The 20,859-nt window shown below is 41.4% G+C and overlaps 2 protein-coding genes across 6 annotated transcripts; one reads left to right on the top strand and one right to left on the bottom strand.

The window, feature by feature from the left end:
- Positions 1-1,803: 1,803 nt before the first annotated feature.
- Pih1d2 (PIH1 domain containing 2) lies at positions 1,804-8,671 on the bottom strand. 3 transcript variants are annotated; one of them, XM_021226800.2, is made up of 7 exons: positions 8,540-8,671; positions 7,514-7,718; positions 6,967-7,090; positions 5,018-5,263; positions 4,323-4,591; positions 2,418-2,475; positions 1,804-1,941 (listed from the first exon to the last, which is right to left on the bottom strand). In XM_021226800.2, the coding sequence occupies exons 1-7, from the start codon at positions 8,545-8,547 to the stop codon at positions 1,937-1,939; spliced, it is 915 nt and encodes a 304-aa protein (XP_021082459.1). In that variant the 5' UTR covers positions 8,548-8,671; the 3' UTR covers positions 1,804-1,936. The 3 variants fall into 3 exon arrangements, with proteins under 3 accessions (XP_021082459.1, XP_012968468.1, XP_012968469.1); XM_013113014.3 differs by lacking the exon at positions 2,418-2,475; XM_013113015.3 differs by lacking the exons at positions 2,418-2,475; positions 8,540-8,671 and adding an exon at positions 8,346-8,533.
- A 73-nt stretch (positions 8,672-8,744) lies between these two features.
- Nkapd1 (NKAP domain containing 1) lies at positions 8,745-20,637 on the top strand. Of its 3 annotated transcripts, none has more exons than XM_040729694.1 (6): positions 8,745-8,882; positions 10,569-10,645; positions 13,821-13,921; positions 15,831-15,980; positions 17,091-17,144; positions 18,676-20,637. In XM_040729694.1, exons 2-6 carry the CDS (start codon positions 10,577-10,579, stop codon positions 19,175-19,177), a joined length of 876 nt encoding a protein of 291 aa, XP_040585628.1. In that variant the 5' UTR covers positions 8,745-8,882; positions 10,569-10,576; the 3' UTR covers positions 19,178-20,637. The 3 variants fall into 3 exon arrangements, with proteins under 3 accessions (XP_040585628.1, XP_040585629.1, XP_040585627.1); XM_040729695.1 differs by lacking the exon at positions 8,745-8,882 and adding an exon at positions 8,944-9,437 and having other exon boundaries at positions 18,679-20,637; XM_040729693.1 differs by lacking the exon at positions 8,745-8,882 and adding an exon at positions 8,949-9,437.
- The last annotated feature ends 222 nt before the right edge of the window (positions 20,638-20,859 follow it).

Genomic DNA, 20,859 nt, shown 5'->3' with positions numbered 1-20,859 from the left:
CTAGGCACTTTTTGCTTTATGTAACACAAGATGTTCGTTCATGCATTGACCTCAACTGGTTGATGTAGACAACCAATCATCTTTATTTTGTAAACTACTCAGGATTTGCCCTCAATGGCATCTTTGACTGGCTTGTGTGCCCTACATCACCCCCCCCCCCACCGCCGCTTTTTTTTTTCCAAGACAGGGTTTCTCTGTGTAACTGCATCCTGTCCTGGAACTCACGCTGTAGACCAGGCTGGCCTCGAACTCAGAGATCCGCCTGCCTCTGCCTCCCGAGTGCTGGGATTAAAGGCATGCACCACTACCACCTGGCTACAATATTTTGCTTTTAAAAGGAGGGGAGGAATGGCTTTGTTAACATAAAATTCATTGAAATGCATAGGTAGGATATTTTAGAAACTTAAATAGCAGTCTAATATATTGGGCTTTTTAGTGTGTATATGCATAAGGAGTCAAAAGAAAACTTAAAGAACCAGTTTCCTTTCATGAGTTACAGGAATTGATTGAATTTAGGTTGGTTGCTAAACTTGCATGATGAGTACAAACATAGTAACAAGTAGCACCTATGTGTTGGAAGCAAAAATAGAGATTCGGGGTAGGTGAGATGGCTGTGGATAAGGTGTTTGTGGCCAAGCCACGGATCTGGGGACCTGATCCCTGAAACCCACATTTTAGAAGAAATCAAATGGCGCATTCTCTGGTCTCCATGTGTATGCCATAGCATGTGTGTGCATGTACACACAATAAATAAATGTAGAAATATTTTTAAGAAGGTAGTCAATTAGTGAGTCATGTGATTTGGTAGGTGTGGTGATATATTATTTATGATTTATTAAAGCTTGTCTGAGAATTCAGAAAGCTAAGTCAACCACAAGCCAGATAAGCCAGGCACACACCTTTAATCCCAGAAACTAGGAGGTGGTGGTACACACCTTTATCCTAGGATTCAGGATTAAGAGGTATATGGATTTTTCTGAGTTCAAGGCCACCCAGGAGATTGAATCAGTCTAAAAGACTAACAGATCACATGCCTTTATTTTATTTATTTATTTATTTATTTTGGTTTTTCAAGACAGGGTTTCTCTGTGACTTTGGAGGTTGTCCTAGAACTAGCTCTTGTAGACCAGGCTGATCTTGAACTCCAGCCTCCAAGTGCTGGGATTAAACGTGTATGCCACCACCCAGTTATCACACATCTTTAATCCCAGCAGTAGAGGAGTATAAAGATAGAACCAGAATTTTCAGTATTCAGCAGGAGGCAGTCATTCTTCAGCCGCACTGAGGAGAGGCAGCAGTCTGAAGATTGGTGAAGAGCTTGTTCACGGATCAGTCCTTTCAGTCTGAACTTGAGGTAAGAGCTAGTGGTTGACTGCTTTGCTTCCCTGATCTTCAGGTTGAACCCCAATATCTGTCGTTGGGTCTTTTATTTTTCTGTTACAGGTAGGGCCATTTTTCTTCTTTTCTAAACAATCAAGTGATACTGTATTCTTTCACAAATCTTTTTTTATCTGATGAGTTTTGCCTGCATACTGCATCTGTTTAGCACATACTTGCGGTGCCCTTGGAGGCCAGAAGAGGGTAATGGATTCTCTGTGGTGGCACATTCCGTTAAAACCAGGAAGTAGAGGCAGGCAGATCTCTATGAGTTTGATACTAGCTTGAGCTACATAGGGCTACACGGTGAGACCCTGTCTCAAACAACAACAAAAACAAACAAACAAAAAAACCTGACCACCCCTGCCCACAATGCAGGTCCTATAACTGACATGAGCTGTAGCAATGAAAACACAGAATACACTGTTTTTATGCCAGTGGCATTGTAATGAATAATACAGATTTATTTTTGACAAATTTTGCTGTAGTCATTTCTGTATTAACTGATTCTGGAAGATTCAGGTATAATCTGTACTTCTCAGAAACCTCAATCAATAAATCAACCTAAAATAAAAAAAATAGATTTTAAAATCATGAGACAATTGCATCTTAAAGGTTATGCTCAGAGACTACATTTACTCATATGAAGACCTAGTTACAGCCATAGGACTTGCAACAAACAATAAAGTTGCTGATTATTTATTTATTTTTTATTTTTTGAGACAGGGTTTCTCTGTGTAGCTTTGGAGCCTGTCCTGGAACTTTGTAGACCAGGCTGACCTAGAACTCACAGAGATGTGCCTGCCTCTGCTTCCCAAGTGCTGGGATTAAAGGTGTGCACATACCACTGCCCTGAGCTGTTTTGCATTTTAAGACTTTGATTACTAACGGGACACATCAAATTTTAACTAATAACAGTATCAGAAGTTGAGTGTTGCCACCTGAGCATTGTGTTGCTGTTTTCTGGATTTAACTTCAGATGGCAAGGAAACTGTCCTGGGGCCTGAAAGACAGTGATCTGTGTTTAATAGTGATAATACCTTTAGTGAAGCTAGCCTGGTGATCTTGAAGGCAATAAAGTATCCAGGTAATGTGTGCCTTTAGAAGTGGGAAACAGAATGTTATTAACATGTGCTTCTTATCTGGTACATTTCATAAGGTATTACAAATTGAGAGTGAGTACAGATAATAACTAATTTATGTGCAGCCTCCAAATTCTAAGAATTTTTTTATTGTTTTTTTTTTTTTTTTTGATTTCGAGACAGGGTTTCTCTGTGGCTTTGGAGGCTGTCCTGGAACTTGCTTGGTAGTCCAGGCTGGCCTCGAACTCACAGAGATCCGCCTGCCTCTGCCTCCCGAGTGCTGGGATTAAAGGCGTGCGCCACCAACGCCCGGCCAAATTCTAAGAATTTAAGGCTGAAAAATAAATGGAATTAATTCAGAACAAATAAAAGTGAGAAATTGCCATTAAGCTGGGCATTGGTGGCACATGCCTTTAACCTAGCACTTGGGAGGCAGAGGCAGGCCGATTTCTGTGAGTTCAAGGCCAGCCTGGTCTACAGAACGAGTGCCAGCATAGACTCCTAAGCTACTCTGAAAAACCCTGTCTGGAAAGAAAAAGAAAGAAAGAAATTGCCATTAGCTACAATGGCAGACTGAGACAAAGTTTAAGAGGCACTTGTTAAAAGCCTCTGAGTAGGCTAAGGCAAATGTCAGTCAATCCTTATATTTGGCTAAGATAGCAGGTATAGCAGTTAGTAATTCAGTTTAAAGACATGAAGGTGCCATTATGGAACATGTTATTTTATATCAACCTAAAAATTTCAAAATAAAAAATAAAGTTTGGGGTGGTAGTGGCACACTACTTTAATCCCAGCAAGCATTTAGGAGGCAGAGACAGGCAGATCTCTGTGAGTTCGAGACCAGCCTGGTTTACTGAGCTAGTTCCAGGACAGCCTCCAAGGCTACAGAGGAACCCTGTCTCAAAAAACCAAAGAAAAAAAACTTTAGAGAAGCTAGTCTTGGGAAAGAATTGTGGACAAAGAACATCCTCCACTGCCATGCGGGACCTTTCACATGATTTGCTTTCTAGGATTTGCTGTTCCCCAGCAACTAGACTTTTGGAATCATTTCTGATGTGAGACTTTTTTATAGTTGCTCTCTCTCCATATGATGGACCGGGTTCATAGTAGATTATTTGTCTTGACATGTCATTGGTCTGGTTTAAAAGAACACAGGCCAGCTGGTGGTGGTACAGTACACCTTTAATCCCAGCATTTAGGAGGCAGGAGGATCTCTTTATAGACCTAGCTGTCCTGAAACTCACTATATAGACCAGGCTGACCTCAAAATCACAGTGATCTGTCAGCATCTGCCCCCTAAATGCTGGGATTAAAGGCGTGCACCATTATGCCTAGCTATAGTTGGATCTTAACTGTTCCCCAAAGCTCTGATTGTTCCCCCCACTATAGAAGTGATATTGGGAGGTGCTGTAGCCTTTAGGATGTGGGACTTAGTACGAAGTCTTTGGGTCATTCAGGGTATTGGCTGTGGAACTCTTGATCTTTCTTTTATCTCCCTGGCTTTGAGTAAAGGGTGGTTTTGCTTTGTCATGTATTCCTGTCACAATGTGCTTGATACTTCCAACACAGATCTGAAAACTTATCTGAACAAGGCTGGAATCTCTGAGATCATGACCTAACCAATCTTTTTCTTTAAAGTTATCTCACGTGTTTGTTAGAGCTATGCCAAGTTGATGCACAATTAAATTTACGCAGCACTTACATGTTACTCAACAGTAGAAGTAACCTCAAATACATGGAGGAGGTGCCAATGCTATTTGCGAACAATAAAAAACTGGTCATCAGTGAATCTTACCTGCAGGGGTTCCTGTAAACCATCCCCCAGAGACACAACAGGACTACTACAGTATCTGTTTAACTTACCTCAGAAACACTAAGCTCACAGAGAGAGACTGAGTTAATCCCAGGTAACTCGATTTTCACTTCAATTTTCAGAGGTTTCTCATTCTGATCCTTTACAACCTTTAGTTCATAAGCTGGTTTCTTAACTTCCACCTGGATTTCTGAACTAGAAATCTCCTCTATGAGACATCGTCCTTTGTCTGATGATGTTTGTTTTTTTGTCAGCAGCACCTGAGGAAGGCGATTTGGTTCACTCTCAGTACTGCTTCTGATATTTTCAAGAATATTTTCTTCATGGAAAAAAGGGAGGAGAGATACAAAACACTATCAATTGTGAGCATTAAGATAGGCGTGTCTACAGAGACGGCTGATAATGCTGCGATTAAGTTAGTTTGGAAATTTAGTTCTGACGAATCTGAAGCAGAGCTGGGCATGCAGTTCAGTAGGAGTTGCCTGGCATGTGAGGCTCTGGTGAGATTTGATCTTGGCACAGCTAAACAGACCCAAAATGCCCAGAACTTCAATCCAAATAATTTGCTTGGGAATTTACAAGATTTTGACATCTCTCTGGATACGCTGACATTTCTAATAATATATATTTTCTATTTTAAGTTTCTCATTCTTTTAAGCTAGAGACTCTGGTTTGGAAAATACACACAGGTTACAAAAACAAAATCTGACATCAGTTTATTTTTAGTTTACATTCATCCACTTACCTGTTCCCATTGTCTCTTTGAAGCCTGTGAAGTCAGTTTTAGTGCCCATCAGATTTTCTCTCATTCTCCCAATGCTTCCTTTTATTTTAAAACCAGTAACATGGTATGAATGTGCGAGTGTGAGCTGGAATCGCTCCTCAATGCAATGCATGGTCATTTTTATTAACTGGTCTTTGATCCCTTGGTCTTTTTCTGCTGCTTGCAGAACACCAGGGTTGTAGGCAACATCAATAACTGTATATGAACCTGTGTGTAATTCAGAAGACAGCTTGTTTCTATAAGTATTTTTGTCAGGCAGTATACTAACCCATATTAGTAAAGTTAGAAAGTACAAATCCCATCCCTGTGTTTTTAGAGCAACCATAGCAGCACTGTGTTAAATCAGCAGTGGCTGGTCCAGAAAGGAGGCTGATACAGTTTAGTAGGAGAAAGGGCTTTGAAGTGAGATGAAAGGAAACGCTTAGACAAGAATAATGCAGAAGATGGAGATCTAAGCATGATGAGGCCTTAAAGGGAACTACTGGCTTCCCTTTTTTTTTTTTTTTTTTTTAACATTTTATTGTATATACAGCTTTCTGCCTGCAGGCCAGCAGAGGGCACCAGATCTCATTCAAGGTGGTTGTGAGTCACCATATGGTTGCCTCGGGAATTGAACTCAGGACCTTTGGAAGAGCAGTCAGTGCTCTTAACCGCTGAGCCATCTCTCCAACCACTGGCTTCCCTTTAAAGCTTGGAGAGGAGCGTCATAGAGCGAGAATGAGAGGTAGTGTGGGAGAGAAAGCTGGCTGCCATAGGGGGCAGGACAAGTGGTCCTTCAGAGAGCAGCTGCAGGGCACCTCCATGGGCAAAATACCCTTGAGGACCAATCTGAAGAACAAAAGAAAAGGCTGACTTTTTATAACCTTTTAGAAATGACAGTAATGTTCGGTTGGAACCTCCAGCTCACTCCTGCATGATTAGAGAAGTCACATTCTTGTCTCTTTCTCCAAACACCACCCACTCAGAAAGTCTCTGAACAAAGGAAAGACACCAAAAAGCCCAGTTCTGCAATCTTGGTAGCTACTGCAGCTTCCTTCCCTGAAGTTACCAGCTGCCCAAGTCCTTACCTAAGCACCCAGCTTTTGACCATACTTGGGCACAAACCTAGCTTGTGACAGACATGTCATCACCCCTCACCTACATCCCACAAAGTCTCCCTGCTTTTGTTTATGGGTACAGTTTCTCCAGCCTCAATCTCTGGGACTGGAGAACCTGCCTGGGAGTTGCTTTGCTCAAGTAAACCTGTTGTTATACTTTTTCCAATTCGACTTGATTTGGCTTACTGCATCCACAGAGAAATAATAATCAATTATGTGGGGGGGGGCGAAAACCTATTAAGTAAGTTTCACATCACATAATTTACTTCAGTTAAATAATTTACTTCTGTATAGTGTACACAACATCTCAGAAGAGCCAAGTGATGATGAATAGAAAGCTGTGAAGTCACAGAACAGACTGATGGTTAATTTTATTTTCTGTGCATTTGCTGTTTTGTCTGTGTGTGACTGTCGGATCCCCTGGGACTGGAGTTAAGACAAATTGTGAGCTGCCATGTGGGTGCTGGGAATTAAACTCAGTGCCTCTGAAAGTGAAGCCAGTGCTTTTAACTGCTGAGCCATCTCTCCAGCCCCCACAGACTGATTCTTTACTGTCTCAGAGAGAGCTGCAGGGAGGCAAGGCCTGATTCAGGCTGTTCTAACACATCATACACGCTAAATTCCAATTCCATGTTGGTATTTCTATGTGGGTTGAAAGCAGATTATATTATTAGAAATCATAACAAATGTGCATAAAGTACACTAATTTGTTAATGAAGTAAAATGAAATATTTAAAAATTTTTACTAAGTAAAATCTGGTCTATGAATATGTTCAATAAAAATCCCTGTATGCTTTCTTTAATTCTTTATACCTGATGCCTCAGAGAAATCTTCTGGTCTGCCAACACTTAGAGGTACAGGATGAGTGGCTGACTGGGGAGCTGTGATCCTCTTCCATTGACATAGGTTGATAAAAAGTATTTTTTCTTTTGGCTTCTAGAAAGTGAATAATTTTGATATTGTCAGACTTTATAAAATAAAATTTGATAATATCCTGAATGCAAGTCATCACATTTTTTCAGGCCTTCCCATATGCTAGGCAACTATCCTTTCAATGCACTCTCTTGAGCCCACACAAAATGTAATGAAACTTTTTAAAAACTTAATTCATTATGTCACTATTTTTCTACCTACTAGGACAATAAAGCCTCATTTGGGTATTTTTCAAATACCAAGTATGAATTTCTCATTTTTACTCCTTCAATGAAACCTTCCACACTGTTTCATTTTTGTTTAGAGAGGCAATTTTAATAAACTTCTCTTGTGTTAAAGTAGCACTAGAGACAGGTAAGGTATTCTCTAGTTATCCCGGAGTACTTTCACTGAACACCCATCATCTGTTGCACCAACTCTACATACTAGGATCTTGGTTTGTAGGCAGAGTTGTGGTTCTGGACCCACACAGAACTGTTTTCCATCTTTTAGCTCCTGCTCAATGAAGTTCTTGTAGCGCTCAGGATCATTTTCAGCCAAATCATCAAGCATATTCCAGAACTGGGAAATCTGGGTGAGAAGACCCTCTGAGGATGCCCTCATGACTAGTGACAAGATAGGCCTCCAGTACCTGTGGAAAGACGTGGTTTGAGGAAAGACGGGTCTGTGTGACTGTGGCCTTACTTCCCCTTTCCGGGGAGGAGGAAGGCTTTTGGAATCGTTATTTCCTATGTCTAAAAGATTGTGTAACCACTCTGCTTTACCTTGGCTCTTCTACAGCCTGTAAGTCTAACCACTTCCTAAATTCCCACCTTGTACCTGTGCCTCTCTCTGGCCGTCACAAATACAGTGGGAACAGAAACGTCCTTTTAAGTCTTGTTTTTCGTAGTGATATTATTCCAATAGTTGGATATTGGCAGACTTGGTGTCAAAAGTAGGAACACTGAGCTGGGCAGTGGTGGCACACACCTTTAATGCCAGCTCTTAGGAGGCAGAGGCAGTTGGATCTGTATACGTTCGAGGCCAGCCTGGCCTACAGAGCAAGTTCCAGGACAGCAAGGGTTACATATTGATACATATTGAGACCTTGCCTCAGAAAACGGGGTGGGGAGTGTGTGAGGTGGAGAGTCCCTGGAGCTAGTATGCTTAAGTTCTTCTTAACTCCAGACAGCTATGTTGCCTTGAGCAAGTAATATATATGTAATATACACCTATTCTTCTCAAAATGAAGATGAGGACTAAGAACGCCAATACTTACAGCTGGAACACTTGGTAAATACTACGTACAAGTAGTATTCTAAGATCGCATCATCACCCTCCTCCGGCAACGGAGAAGTGTCTCAAACGGTCCACAAAAATATTAAAAAGAGGTTTAGAGTCCTTAAATTGTGTATTAAGATTAGATTTAATAAACAACGAACACACAGCTTATCCCAATGTGGGGAAACCCACCTCTTCATTCAGTGTGGAGACAAACCGCGACTCCTGTTACCATGGTAACCAGGTCCGGTACAGCATCTAACTGTGTCCGGGGAGTGCAAAGTAGAGCGCTGTCTCCGTATCCCGTTCCGGATCTTTTCTCCAGTGCCGGACTGGCTCCTCAGCGGGGCCGTCCCGCTCCGTCTCAGGAGAGTGCCAGCTTCCTTCCTGCACCTGTCAGCTTCCCCGGCGACCGGCGAGCCCGCTCAGTGGGAGTCTCCCGTGGGAAGGAAGCGTTTCTCGGGGGCACGACTTCCGGCCCGGAAGGAAGCCGTCGCCTTTTCTCCCACCCCGCCACGCGAAGCTGCGGCGCACGGTATGGGTGTGTTTGTGTGTGTTTGGGTGGGGAGGGCGTTTCGAGGGAAGGCTGCCGGGAGCGCCGAGGCCGCGGCGGGGCCGGGAGCCCGCTGACAGACATGGTGTTTGTTCCGACTTCCCCTTGGAAACCTCCAGCTCTCCCTCAGGCACCCTAGACACTTCCCGGGTCCCAACGGAAGGCCATACCCATGCCCCGTGTCCCCATTCTGTCCCGGGAGTGAAACCGAGCCGCCGGGCGCTGTCCCAGCCCAGCGGGAGCGGGGAATGCCCGGGCCCGCCCGGAGGCCGCGTTCCGCGCCTGCGCCCGCTCTGGCCTGGGTCCCGGAGAGAGAGCCGCCTGGCGGGCTCGGCTCGGGGAAGGCAGCCGTAGCCTGGGCCTCGGGTGAGGGCACTGTAACCGGTGGGAAGGCTGCGTTTTCACGAAGGACTCGGGTGAAGCTGCAGAGCTGCCTTTCAGCCCTGACTCCTTGCTTCCTGGGTCGGAGGAGATCTTGTAATGGAGTGGTTCTTCGTCTCACACTAACAAGATGCCTGATTTCCTCAGGACCGAGGGGTGAGTGAGCATCGGGACGGTGGCACCAAGTCCCTTGTGGCTACACATGTGAATATCTTTGTCTTCTGGGTTTTGAAAGTTCCAAACGTTGTAGGAAACAAAATGTCCTGAATAGAAATATTTAGGTTATTAAAGCGATTTTTTTAGAACTCAGTATTTATTACTGTTGACATATGTGATGCTGATACCCGCAAATCTAGATGTTTACTTAGTTGCAAACTAATTTTGGGGAGTGAGATTTGACTTCTAACCTGGATACTGATATAATCTTTTGCCTGGGTCTATTTGGGCTGGGGCCTCGTTATGACTTTAAGGATCTTGACTTTAAAAATAGGAATGGGGATAGAGTCCAAACTCGGGGATCAAACAGGTTCAAACAACAGCCGATTGAAAATGTTTGAGGAATCAGATTGCATCTGTACTTATCATGTACAGACCTTTCCTCCCCTTTGCCATTATTTCTAACATTTTTACATAAGAGTTGCATAGTTTAAGTGTTATAAGTAATCTAGACACGCCACCCACCCTAAGTGTGGAAGTGCATGCATGTTCTCTCTGAATGTGAGATATGGAGGCAGGAGGATCAAGGCTAGCTGAGACTAGGTGAGACCCTATCTCGATAAAAAAATCATAATTAAAACACACAAGAGTGTAGTGTATATGCAAATACAATGCTATTCTAAATGACAGACAGGCACCTTAGGATTATTTTGTGTGTGTGCATGCATATGTTACTGGGGGGCTGAATCCTGGATGACCCTTGCACTAGGGAAATGCACTTACCACATCCCTAGTCCGCACTTGGATTTTGTTTCCTTTAGGGGCCCTGGAGCCAATCCCCCATGGATCTTGAGGGACTACTTGACTCTTAAAACATAAAAAATTGTGAGGACTAAATAAAACGGTGCTCAAAGGAGCAATTTTGAGCAGCCTTCTGTAGTTTTAAGGACTTTTTACTATACACATCCTCTTCATACTATGTTCACTGTAGTTCTGCATCTTAATGGTGAAAGGAAAATTCTCCCTTAGGTTCTGTGTCTTCTAAGTTCAGTGATTTTTTTTACCTCTTTCCTTTTGTTTCTTTATAATTTAATAAAAATAAATTTATTACATATTATTGATTCATTTCAGATTAAAGAATGTCACGGGTTCCACTGGGGAAAGTCCTCCTGAGGAATGTCATCCGGCATACAGATGCTCACAATAAGGTAGGCGATACAACATTTCTTGAGGGCATTCAGTAAACTATGATTTATGTTGGGAGAGAGCAAAGATGTATAAGAAACAATCGTAGTTTGAAAAGTACTATATCATGAAGATAGTTACAAAATGCTTTAGAGTACCAAGGAAGGAATAAAGAAATCTGCCTTGGGAAATTGGAAAGATTTCACGGAATGAATGGTATTTGAGTTGCTGATATTTGAACTGGTTCTCGATGAATAAAGTTTATTGAATGCATTGTTTTTGACTGAGATCACCATGCACTAATGCAAGGCAAAATATCAGGGGTTGGTGATACATTTTATCGGTAATGCCTCATATATGCAAAGTCCTTCATTCCATCCCCACCCCTCAAGCATTAATCACTCAGGGCAAGAAATTATATGCATCTAGAAAATATAAGATATATAGGGATAGTGACAGAAGATAAGGCCCGAGTGTCAAATTAGAGTTGTTTTTATGAAACTTAAGAGAGAAACTTTCTCTTCGGGAGTGATAGAGAAGTCATCATCAAGTGGAATCATACCTGTAAGTGTTGTTTTACATGGTAGGGGCATGAGATTGTATGATTGCCATACGTTCAGAAACAAATGTACTATTAGACAGATGATTTTGTCGTTGTAGTAGGGAATAGAAGATGGAGAGAGTACTGGGGAGGGTGATTAGGTGACTAACGTCGTAGGTGAGTGGTGCCGACGTTTGGATGGAGGCATAGCAGGGATAAGAGGAACTCAATGGGATGTGACAAGAGTGAAATCCAGTATGCCACCTCTGTGACTGGGTAGGCAGTGACTAAGGAACAAAAACGACAAAGGGACAAACGTGGGAGGTGCAACTAGTTTGATTTTGAATGTATTTATGATTAAGGAACTTGAAGTTGAAAACTCAGACTTGGAAACAAGGAGAAAGATTGGAGCTGGAAGAAAAGTTTGGGAATTTAGACAGTCATCTAAGTAAGAGTGCACCTATAGTGAAAATAAGGACAAGACCCCCTTGTTCAGATTTCTTCAGCAAACTGTACTCCTGGCTTGATCACTACTAACACTGTCACTATCATATTAGGGTGTTAGGTACTGGGGATTAAACTAGGAGACAGGATCACTAAGTTTGTTGTCTAGCTGGTCTTGATCTACTTCATAGTCCAGGCAGGCCTTGAACTTGTTATTTCTCCAGTAACTGTGATTAAAGACCTTTGCCCAGCTGCCACCTGAGATTTTCACTGTGGATGCAGATAATGTAGTTGCCCATGCTACCTATATAGTTGTGTTACTTCTACGTCTAGTTGTATAGGGACCTTGTGTTTGAGAGTGACAGCTTAAAAACAAGATAATTTTTGTGGTAGGTGTATTCAGGAAGACTTAGAAATAAAATTCACTTAAGTTTTTGGCAATTGTCATCTGCATTCCAGTTTTCTGGTAACTATGTTGTTTTGTTTCTGACAAGAAAAAAATTTTTTTTAGAATTTTTTATCCAAACAAGGTTTCTTTGTGTAACAGCCCTGGCCATCTTGGAACTCTCTGTAGACCAGGATGGCTGTGTGCTCACAGAAATCTGCCTGCCTCTACCTCCTGGGTGCTGGCATTAAAGACGAGCGCCAGTCCTGCCCAGCCTCACAAGAATTTTAATGTGAATCAGGTATGATGGTGCATGCCTATAATCCCAGCACTTAGGAGACAGACAGGAAATTTGCTTAAGTATATGGCTTGCCTATTCTATGTGGCAAGAATCAGAAAACAAACAAACATATAGGGTCTGGAGAGATGACTGCTTTTCCAGAGGATCTGGGTTTGATTCTCAGCCATCTGTAACTCTAGTTCCAGGGAATGGAGACCCTCTCCTGACCTCATATCGCACAGACAAAATATTCATTCACATAAAGTAAAATAATATAAACGTTAAAAAGCAAAATGGGGTGGGAAGATGGCACAGGTAAAAGCATTTGCTACGCAAGCCTGATCAACAGAGTTAGATCTCCAGAACCCAGGTAGAAAGCCAGATGCAGTGATGTAAATATGTAATCCCAGTATTCCTATAGCAGGATGTGGGTAGAGATGGAAGAATTGGCTAGAAGCTGAGGGCCAGCTAGTCTGGAGTCCATAGTGTAGCAACAGAAAACAAGAGAGACCTTGACTCAATAATTGATTTATGAAAGTTATCTCTGACCCCCACCTGTGTGCTCCTTCTCTCCTTCTCTCTCGCTCTCTGATTCTTACACAAAGTAAGTTAAATAAAAATTTATATCTATGTACCTATCTGTCCATCCATCTATTCTGTTTTCTTAATATAAAAAGACACTATGCCTACGGAATTTACACACCTGTTCCTGCTGGATGTTGTACACAGGCTTATAATCTCAGCCATCAAGGAGGCTGAGGCTAGGTTGGAGGGCCACAAATTGAAGGCCTGCCTAAGTAATTTAGATTGTCTCAAAACAACTACAGCAAATAACCTACCACCAACAAGAACAGTAAAAAATAAGACAAAAACAAAGAGGCAGGGATTGGGAAGGAGTACCAGACTAGTGGTGGAGTGTATATGTATGGCACTGAGAAAAACTAAGAAAACAGTGGTTAGCCAGGCAGTAGTTGTACACTCAGCACTGGGAAGGCAGAATCAGTGGATCTCTGAGCTTAAGTCCAACCTGGTCTATAAATTGAGTTCCAGGACAGCCAGGACTACAAAGAGAATCCCTGTCTTGAAAAAACAAAAAAACAGAAAGAAAGAAAACCTAATTGTTTTTAAAAAAGATGTTGGTCAGGTCCCTGAGCTTCTGCTGCTGCTTTGTGGAATATTCTAATGGTTCCTGCTTTACTTTCCTATAAGATCACTTGCTGTTAAGATGTTGCGATCATATTGCATCTCAGAAACATGTAGGGCTATTACTTGCTGATTGCAGCAGGATTTTTAACTGATGAGGTGATTAGCATGTCTATGCAGGGGTTCAAAACCTCTGTTGCTACATAATTTTATATTTACTGCACTGGACTGTCTAGTCATCTTTTAAACTCCTTAGAGAAACCAGAATCTATTCCAGTTCATAGCCCAGTCTGTACCCCATAGTTAAGGCAGATTGTATGTACTTTCAGCTAGTTCCTTTTCTGTGATGCAAAGTGCTATTTTTAGTGACTTATTTTTGTTTCTTTCCTTTTTGAAAATGTCTAGATTCAGGAGGAGTCTGACATGTGGAAAATCAGAGAACTAGAGAAGCAAATGGAGGATGCTTACCAAGGGACAAGAAGGAACACGGTACCCAGCAGCTCAAGGTGAAGTGTGCCTCTGAGAATCAAAAATAACTCTCTTTTTTTTTTTTTTTCAGAATTACTAACTTTAGCTTTAAAACATCCTAGTATGTTAAGGACAGATGAATTCAGTTCGGCAAATCATTAAGCCTTGTTTCGTAAATTTAGTTCCAAGTCTAACAATAATGGCTGTGATCCCTCCCTCCCTCCCTCCCTCCCTCCCTTCCTCCCTCCCTCCCTCCCTTCCTCCCTCCCTCCCTCCCTCCCTCTCTCCCTTTCTCCCTGCTCATATCTCTCTCATTTCTTTGTCTCTCCCCTGTCCCCGCTCTCTTTTTGATAGGGGTTTGTCTAGATATATATAGCCCTGGCTGTCCTGGAACTCTTTCTGTGGACCAGGCTAGCTTTGAACTCAGAGATCTGCCTGTCTCTGATTTCCAGGTGCTGGGATTAAAGGCGTGAGCACCACTGCCCAGCTGCTGTCTTTTGACTTTTCAAGACAGGGTTTCTCTGTAGCTTTGGCTGTCCCAGGACTCACTCTATAGACCAGACTGGCCCTGAACTTAGAGATCTGCCTGCCTCTACCTCCTGAGTGCTAGGATTAAACACATACAACGCCACCACCTGACTTTTTACACTAATTTTCAGTGGGGAATTAAAAAATTCTCCTTGGATTACTGTAAATGTTTAGGTTTTATGGATTCCAACCTTGTCTAATAGCTTTTAAGATTTTGTACTGGAGTGTATTTCTTTTTTTTTTTCCCGACTTATAAAAATTATATTATTTACTAGGCATGGTATCTCGTGTCTTTAATTCTAGCACTCAGGAGGCAGAGGCAGATAGATCTTTGTGAGTTCTAGGGCAGCCTGGTGTATATTCAGGCCAGCCAAGACTACAAAGAGAGACCTTGTCTCAAAACAAACACAATTTCATTTATTGTGTTGGCAACTTTGTGTATGAAGTGTGGGTATATATAATGTGGGTATGCCAAAGTGCACACATGGAAGTCAGAACATAACTTTCAGGAATTTGTTCTTACTATTGTGGGCTCTGGGAATAGAACTCAGGTCATCAGGCTTCCCAGGCTGCTTAGCCCTCTAGCCATCCCTGGAGTCTTATAATTAATTCAGTAAGTCATACTGTTTCCTTTAGTCTATTAGACCTTTTTAAAAAGGTATTTATTTTATTCATTATGTGTCTCTGTGTCTGTTGGTGTCTGCAGGGGCCAGAAGAGATCATTAGATGCCCTGAAGTTAGAGTTAATAGGCAGTTGTAAGCTCCTGACATGGGTACTGGGATTTGAACTAGCATCCTCTGCAAGAGCAACAAGTATTCTTAACTACTGAGCCAGCTCTTCTGTTTAAAAGCCACATTTACTCATTCTTTTCACCAGGTCAATGGGCTTTTATATTTCCTTTGTAATAATTTGGTTGTGGCTGGGTATGGTGGCACACCTTTAATCCCAACACTCAGGAGGCAGAGGTAGGCGGATCTCTGAGTTCAAGGCCAGTCTGATCTACAAAATGAGTTCCAGGACAGCTAGGGATACACAGAGAAATCCTGTCTCAGAAAAAAAAAAAATGAGTGTGAATATAAAGGATTATTCAGGCTTGACTGTTCTATGGGAGGTGTAGGGTGTATGAATAATTAGGAATATCTCTAGTGCCTCATGTGCCCTTAAGTACAGGAAGTAGGTATATGAGATGGGTCATAACCTGATTTCTAAAGTACTTAGAGAAATCATTAGAAAAAAAAGAATTGCAGGGGAGTGTGTCCATGGAGTATGTGGACTGTGATGTATTACTGGCTTAGTATCGATGTCGTGTGGTGCAAAGGTAGTGTCTTAGCATGTTCCATGAGTATGTTTATAATGCTCCATAAAGTGGCATCACAGGTTGCTTTAAAATCTAAACGTTTGTCTTTTTTCATTTACAGTCGGATGAGAAGTGATGGTTTTGATGAAGAAAGTCAGAGAGACTACTGGAGGCCAAAGAATGAAATTTCTGGGGCCCTAGAAGATGATTTTCTTAAGGCAAAATCCTGGAACAAGAAGCTATATGATTATGAATCCAACATGCCAGACAGGTTTGTTACTATATTCTTATGACCCCTACTGATATTTGGCCCAAGAATATGCATTTCTTGAAATTGACCTAGGGTTGGAGAAATGGCTCAGTGGTTAAGAGCACTTGCTCCTCTTGCAGGGGACCCAGGTTTGGTTCCCAACACTGACAAGGCAACTTATAACTGTCCGTAACTCCAATTTCAGGGAATTTGACACCCTCTTCTGAGCTCTGTGGGCTTCATACATGCATGTGATGCACATATATACAGGCAGGCAAGACAGTCTTACACGTAAATATAATTCTTCAAAACAGATTGTCCCCATAAAAGCTTGTGAGTGTGCATAGCAACAGTATTTACAATGACTAAGAAGTGAAATCCAAATGGCTGTGTCTGATGAATGCATAAACGGAATGTAGACTTCCCATATAGTGGAATAGTACTTAGTGGTAAAAGGGAGAAGTACTAATTCTATATGCATAACCTTAAAACTTTACAAAGGCTGTGTTCTAAGATTCTGTTATGTGGTATGTCCAGAATGGATAATCCATAGAGACAGAAAGATTAATGGTTGCCTTGGGCTACAGGCTCTGCACTTTAAAAGGATAACTTCTTGTCATGTGAATCACTTGTTAGAAAGTCCCAGTGTAGGGCTGGAGAGATGGCTCAGAGGTTAACAGCGTTGACTGCTCTTTCAGAGGTCCTGAGTTCAATTCCCAGCAACCACATGGTGGCTCACAACCATCTGTAATGAGATCTGGTTCCCTCTTCTGGCCTGCAGACACACATGGAAGCAGGATGTTGTATTAATAAATAAATAAATATTTTTTAAAAAAAAGAAAGTCCCAGTGTAGATAATGCTATAAAGTAGTTGGGAAAAGGACTTCACCACTGAGGAGAGCTCTTTGGTGTCTCTTAAAGCACAGACACAACCTTTCAATGAATAGCATCCTGTGTTCGAGATGATAGTATAGAAAGTAGAGCTGTTACTGAGGTATTGTGTGGTATTAGGTTGCCCCCTTTTCCTTTGTTCTCTGTATGTGTGCATTTATGCACTCCAAAATGTAATTTGTTTTAATCTCCAAAAATGATATGCGTTGCTTCATAAAAATATATTATGTCATTTTACAGATGGGGTCACAGTGGTTATAAAGAGTTGTATCCTGAAGAGTTTGAAACAGACAGGTAGGTAAATACACTTACTAGAGAAACAAAACCAAACACCTAAGATGAATGCAAAATTGTGCCATAAGTAGAGTTCCGAATATTTACAAAAGATTTATTTGCCATTGAAAATATAACTAGAACCTAGAATGGAAGTATATGCCTTTAGTTCCAGCTGTTCAGGAGCCTGAGGCAAGAGGATTGCTTGAGTCCAGGAGTTTGAGGCCAGCCTGGAACATAATGAAATTTTGTCTCCAAAACAAAGAAAACAAGCAGCATTTAGTTGGGAGGCAATCCTTATTTACCTTTCCTGATTGTAGTTTGATGTTCTGTAAGCATGAGGGCCATAGAAACTAAGTGCACTATCATCTTTAGTGAACATGTTAAAGATACTTGAAACCTTGTATATTTTTATTATCTTGTCTATCTAGCTCCCATATTCTGTTCCTTTCTTTTTTTTTTTTTTTTGGTTTTACGAGACAGGGTTTCTCTGTATTGTTTTGGAGGCTGTCGGTCCAGCCCGGCCTCGAACTCACAGAGATCCGCCTGCCTCTGCCTTCCGAGTGCTGGGATTAAAGGTGTGCGCCACCACCGCCTGGCCTGTTCCTTTCTTATACTCACAATACCTGTAAAACCTTTTTTTCACATTAAGAACATACCCTCTTGCTTTTCTCTGCCATATCCTAATTGTTAGCATCATACTTGTGCTTTAGGGTTGTTGTTAAATAAGCTATCCAGACAGTGGATCTGATAACCCAGATGGCTAATAAATGACCAAAGGGTTGGTAACTAGACACAGCGATGATTCAGGTCCTAGGGACACAGTGGAACTGGGAGGAATTAGGAAGACATGCAATTAAAATCTTACAAATTGTTTCTGGAATTGACCATAGGTGACAAGAATCAGAGATAATGAAACTATGGATAAGGGAGCATAATGGTGTTTAGTATTTCATATGTAAATCAGCATAGCAGATCAGGAGGTGTTGGTGTTTTTTTTTTGTTTGTTGTTTTTGGTACAGAATTTTCTATAGCTTAAGATAGCTTTGAACTTGACATCTAGCCAAGAATGACCTTGAACTCCTGGTCCTCCTGCCTCTACCTTCTAAACATTGGAATTACAGGTATATACCCGCTCAAATTAGGACTTTAAAGATGAGGAAATAAAACATTTGTGAGAATAATAAAATAGAAAACTCACAGTAATGCTGGGCGGTGGTGGCGCATGCCTTTAATCCCAGCACTCGGGAGGCAGAGGCAGGCGGATCTCTGTGTCTCGAAAAAAACCAAAAAAAAAAAAAAAAAAGAAAACTCACAGTACTACTGCTTTTTTTTTTGAGACAGTCTCTTTTTTATAGTCCTGGGGTGCCTAGAACATGTAGAGCAGGCTGTCCTCAAACTTGGAAGATCTTCTGCTTTCTGAGTACTGGGAGTATAGCTATGCACCACCATATGAGCTTAAAGTTCAGATGTTAATAATTTAGTGAAGAATATTAAATATAAATATACATTTTCTTTCTCCCATAAAAGTTCTGTCTTTACTTTTCCTTAGTAGTGACCAGCAAGACATTACCAATGGGAAAAAAACATCTTCCCAGGCGAAAGCATCTTCCCGGGAATCCCGAAAACATAAGAAGTCAAAGAAATCCCATAAAAAGAAGCAGAAAAAACGGTCCCACAAAAAACAGAAGAAAAACAAAAAGGAAGCTATGGACATAACAGCAGATTCCTCAAGTGAGTTCTCAGAAGAAACTGGAACTTGTAGTACCAGGAAAAGGAAACAACCACACAAGAGCAAGAAAAAATCCAGGAAAAAGTCTAAAAAATCTTTATCTTTGGAAGGAGAAAGGGCTACTTCCCAGTCAGATGATTCAGCAACTAGCAGCTCTGAGGAAATGGAGGAAAGAGACACTAAGAAAACCAAACGGAAAAAGAAAGAGACAAGTGTTCATGTTCCTGTGGCTAACCCTGAAGTACAGGAGAGGACGAGCAAGCGCAGGAATTGGAAAGTGGCTACCGATTCGAGGTCTGCTGAGAGCTCAGAGGATGACTAAGTGGGAAAGTCACAGTCTTGCTTCCCACGGACGCTGGTTGTCTGCAGCTCTTAATAATGGGGGTTTGCCAGTGACTCCTTCACAGGAGTCTGAGGTCCGAGGTTGGAGGTCAGAGTTGCCCTGCCACAGATGCCCCTTTTCCTATTTTGGATTGTTAATCTCCACCCCCTTTTGTTGTTAATAGGGAATCTGGTATTTTGTTAAGGTTTCTTGAAGAGATTATTTTTTGCAATTAATCACTTAGGGTAGAATACCTAGACATCAAATTAAAGAACCCAGAAAGCTGAAATCAGTAATGATCTGGGCACACCAATTGGAATGTTGGATTTGGGGGAATCAAGGGTCTGGGATGAAGAAGGAGGATTAAAATAGTGCTAGATAGAACAGTTTGACAAGGAAACAATTGCTATTTATACAGGAGGTATCCTGACTTCAGCTTTGGTGCTTTGTTCTATAGTTGGGCCCTACAGGTATCTAATTTACTTAGTGGGAAAATGGGTATAAGAACAAACCTTTTCCCTTCATAGTAAGATCCACAGATGACTGCTACTGAACGTAGGGTTTTCTGCCTAATTTCCCTGCTGGTCAGGGTCTACAGCTACATTTAATATAACCCAGGCATAACAGTAACTGGATAGTAGTTGGTTTTCTAGTTCCATTGCATTATATTGCCTAAAATGGGCTAGTGTTTGAAATTATTTAAATGTTCAGTTGTCCTATCTATCAAATGGAAAGAATTAGTCACGTTGCCAATAATGCTTTCAAAGAGATTCAGGGCAACAGCCATCTAAGTGTCTTTTTTTTTTTTTTTTTTTTTTTTAACCAAGTTGTGGATTGAATTTAAGGCCTTGCATATACTAGGCAAGTGCTCTACCACTGAGCCATACCCCAGCCCTGTTGTTTTCCTTGTTCATTTCTAATTCTATTAATGAATTTTAGACTTTCCCTGAAACCAGTTGAATCAATTCCAAAATGAAACTTCTCAGGGACATACTCGCCCTTCTTCCCAGTCTGACTTGTGTTATGATTATCAAGAACGTATTATTTCTCCCTGCTATACTGTGATCCTGATATTAAAAGAAACCAAAATACCACTGAAAAGTGGCTGGTAGAACAGTTAGTTGACTTTTCATTAAGAGGAAAGGTAAAGTGACATTGTCAGGGTTTTTGTTTTGAGGTTGTCACTTTTGGTACTGAGTAGAAAGCACAAAAACTCAGACCTAAGACTGTGGGGGGGGGGTCATGGTTCTGCCACTAATTGAGTTTTAGAGCAGGTTAAGTTAACCTCCCTGGCCTTACTTTTTGCATGTGTAATACAAAAATACTTCATGGTTAGCATGACAGACACCAGCAATAGAATACTACTATGCTGACATCCCATGAAGTGGCATTTTATAGTTTTAACTAAATTTGTGCTCTTTATGGAACATACTTCTAATAAAGTGCTTGTTTTTAAAATACATAGTTGGCCAGATGTGCCCTAGCCCTTGATAATGAGCAGGTGCTACCTTTTGGGATAGTGAAACACTATTAACTTTGGTACTCAAATGTCAATGTTCCATGGTATGCTTTTTCCTTGGGTTTAGTGGAGGTTTAATGGGAGGAGAGTCTAGTTACTACCTCATAACCTTCTTGAAGCAAGTGAAATCTTTGTTGGAAGTAGTTTTGGGCATGTATTTCTA

Source organism: Mesocricetus auratus, unplaced genomic scaffold (genome assembly GCF_017639785.1).
Source record: "Mesocricetus auratus isolate SY011 unplaced genomic scaffold, BCM_Maur_2.0 Super-Scaffold_100022, whole genome shotgun sequence".
In the NCBI taxonomy this organism is placed as follows: Eukaryota; Metazoa; Chordata; class Mammalia; order Rodentia; family Cricetidae; genus Mesocricetus; species Mesocricetus auratus.
This window is presented reverse-complemented; position numbering and strand designations above follow the sequence as displayed.

What these genes read in the sequence shown, in the direction of transcription:
- Pih1d2 (XM_013113014.3), bottom strand. An exon ending in GCCTACAAACCAAGATCCTA is followed by an intron (nt 7,091 to 7,513) that starts GTATGTAGAGTT and finishes TTCACTTTCTAG; the next exon opens with AAGCCAAAAGAAAAAATACT. An exon ending in CAAAGAGACAATGGGAACAG is followed by an intron (nt 4,592 to 5,017) that starts GTAAGTGGATGA and finishes TTTTCCATGAAG; the next exon opens with AAAATATTCTTGAAAATATC.
- Nkapd1 (XM_040729694.1), top strand. Translation starts at nt 10,577, where the DNA reads ATGTCACGGGTTCCACTGGGGAAAGTCCTCCTGAGGAATGTCATCCGG. An exon ending in ATACAGATGCTCACAATAAG is followed by an intron (nt 10,646 to 13,820) that starts GTAGGCGATACA and finishes GAAAATGTCTAG; the next exon opens with ATTCAGGAGGAGTCTGACAT. An exon ending in GAAGAGTTTGAAACAGACAG is followed by an intron (nt 17,145 to 18,675) that starts GTAGGTAAATAC and finishes ACTTTTCCTTAG; the next exon opens with TAGTGACCAGCAAGACATTA.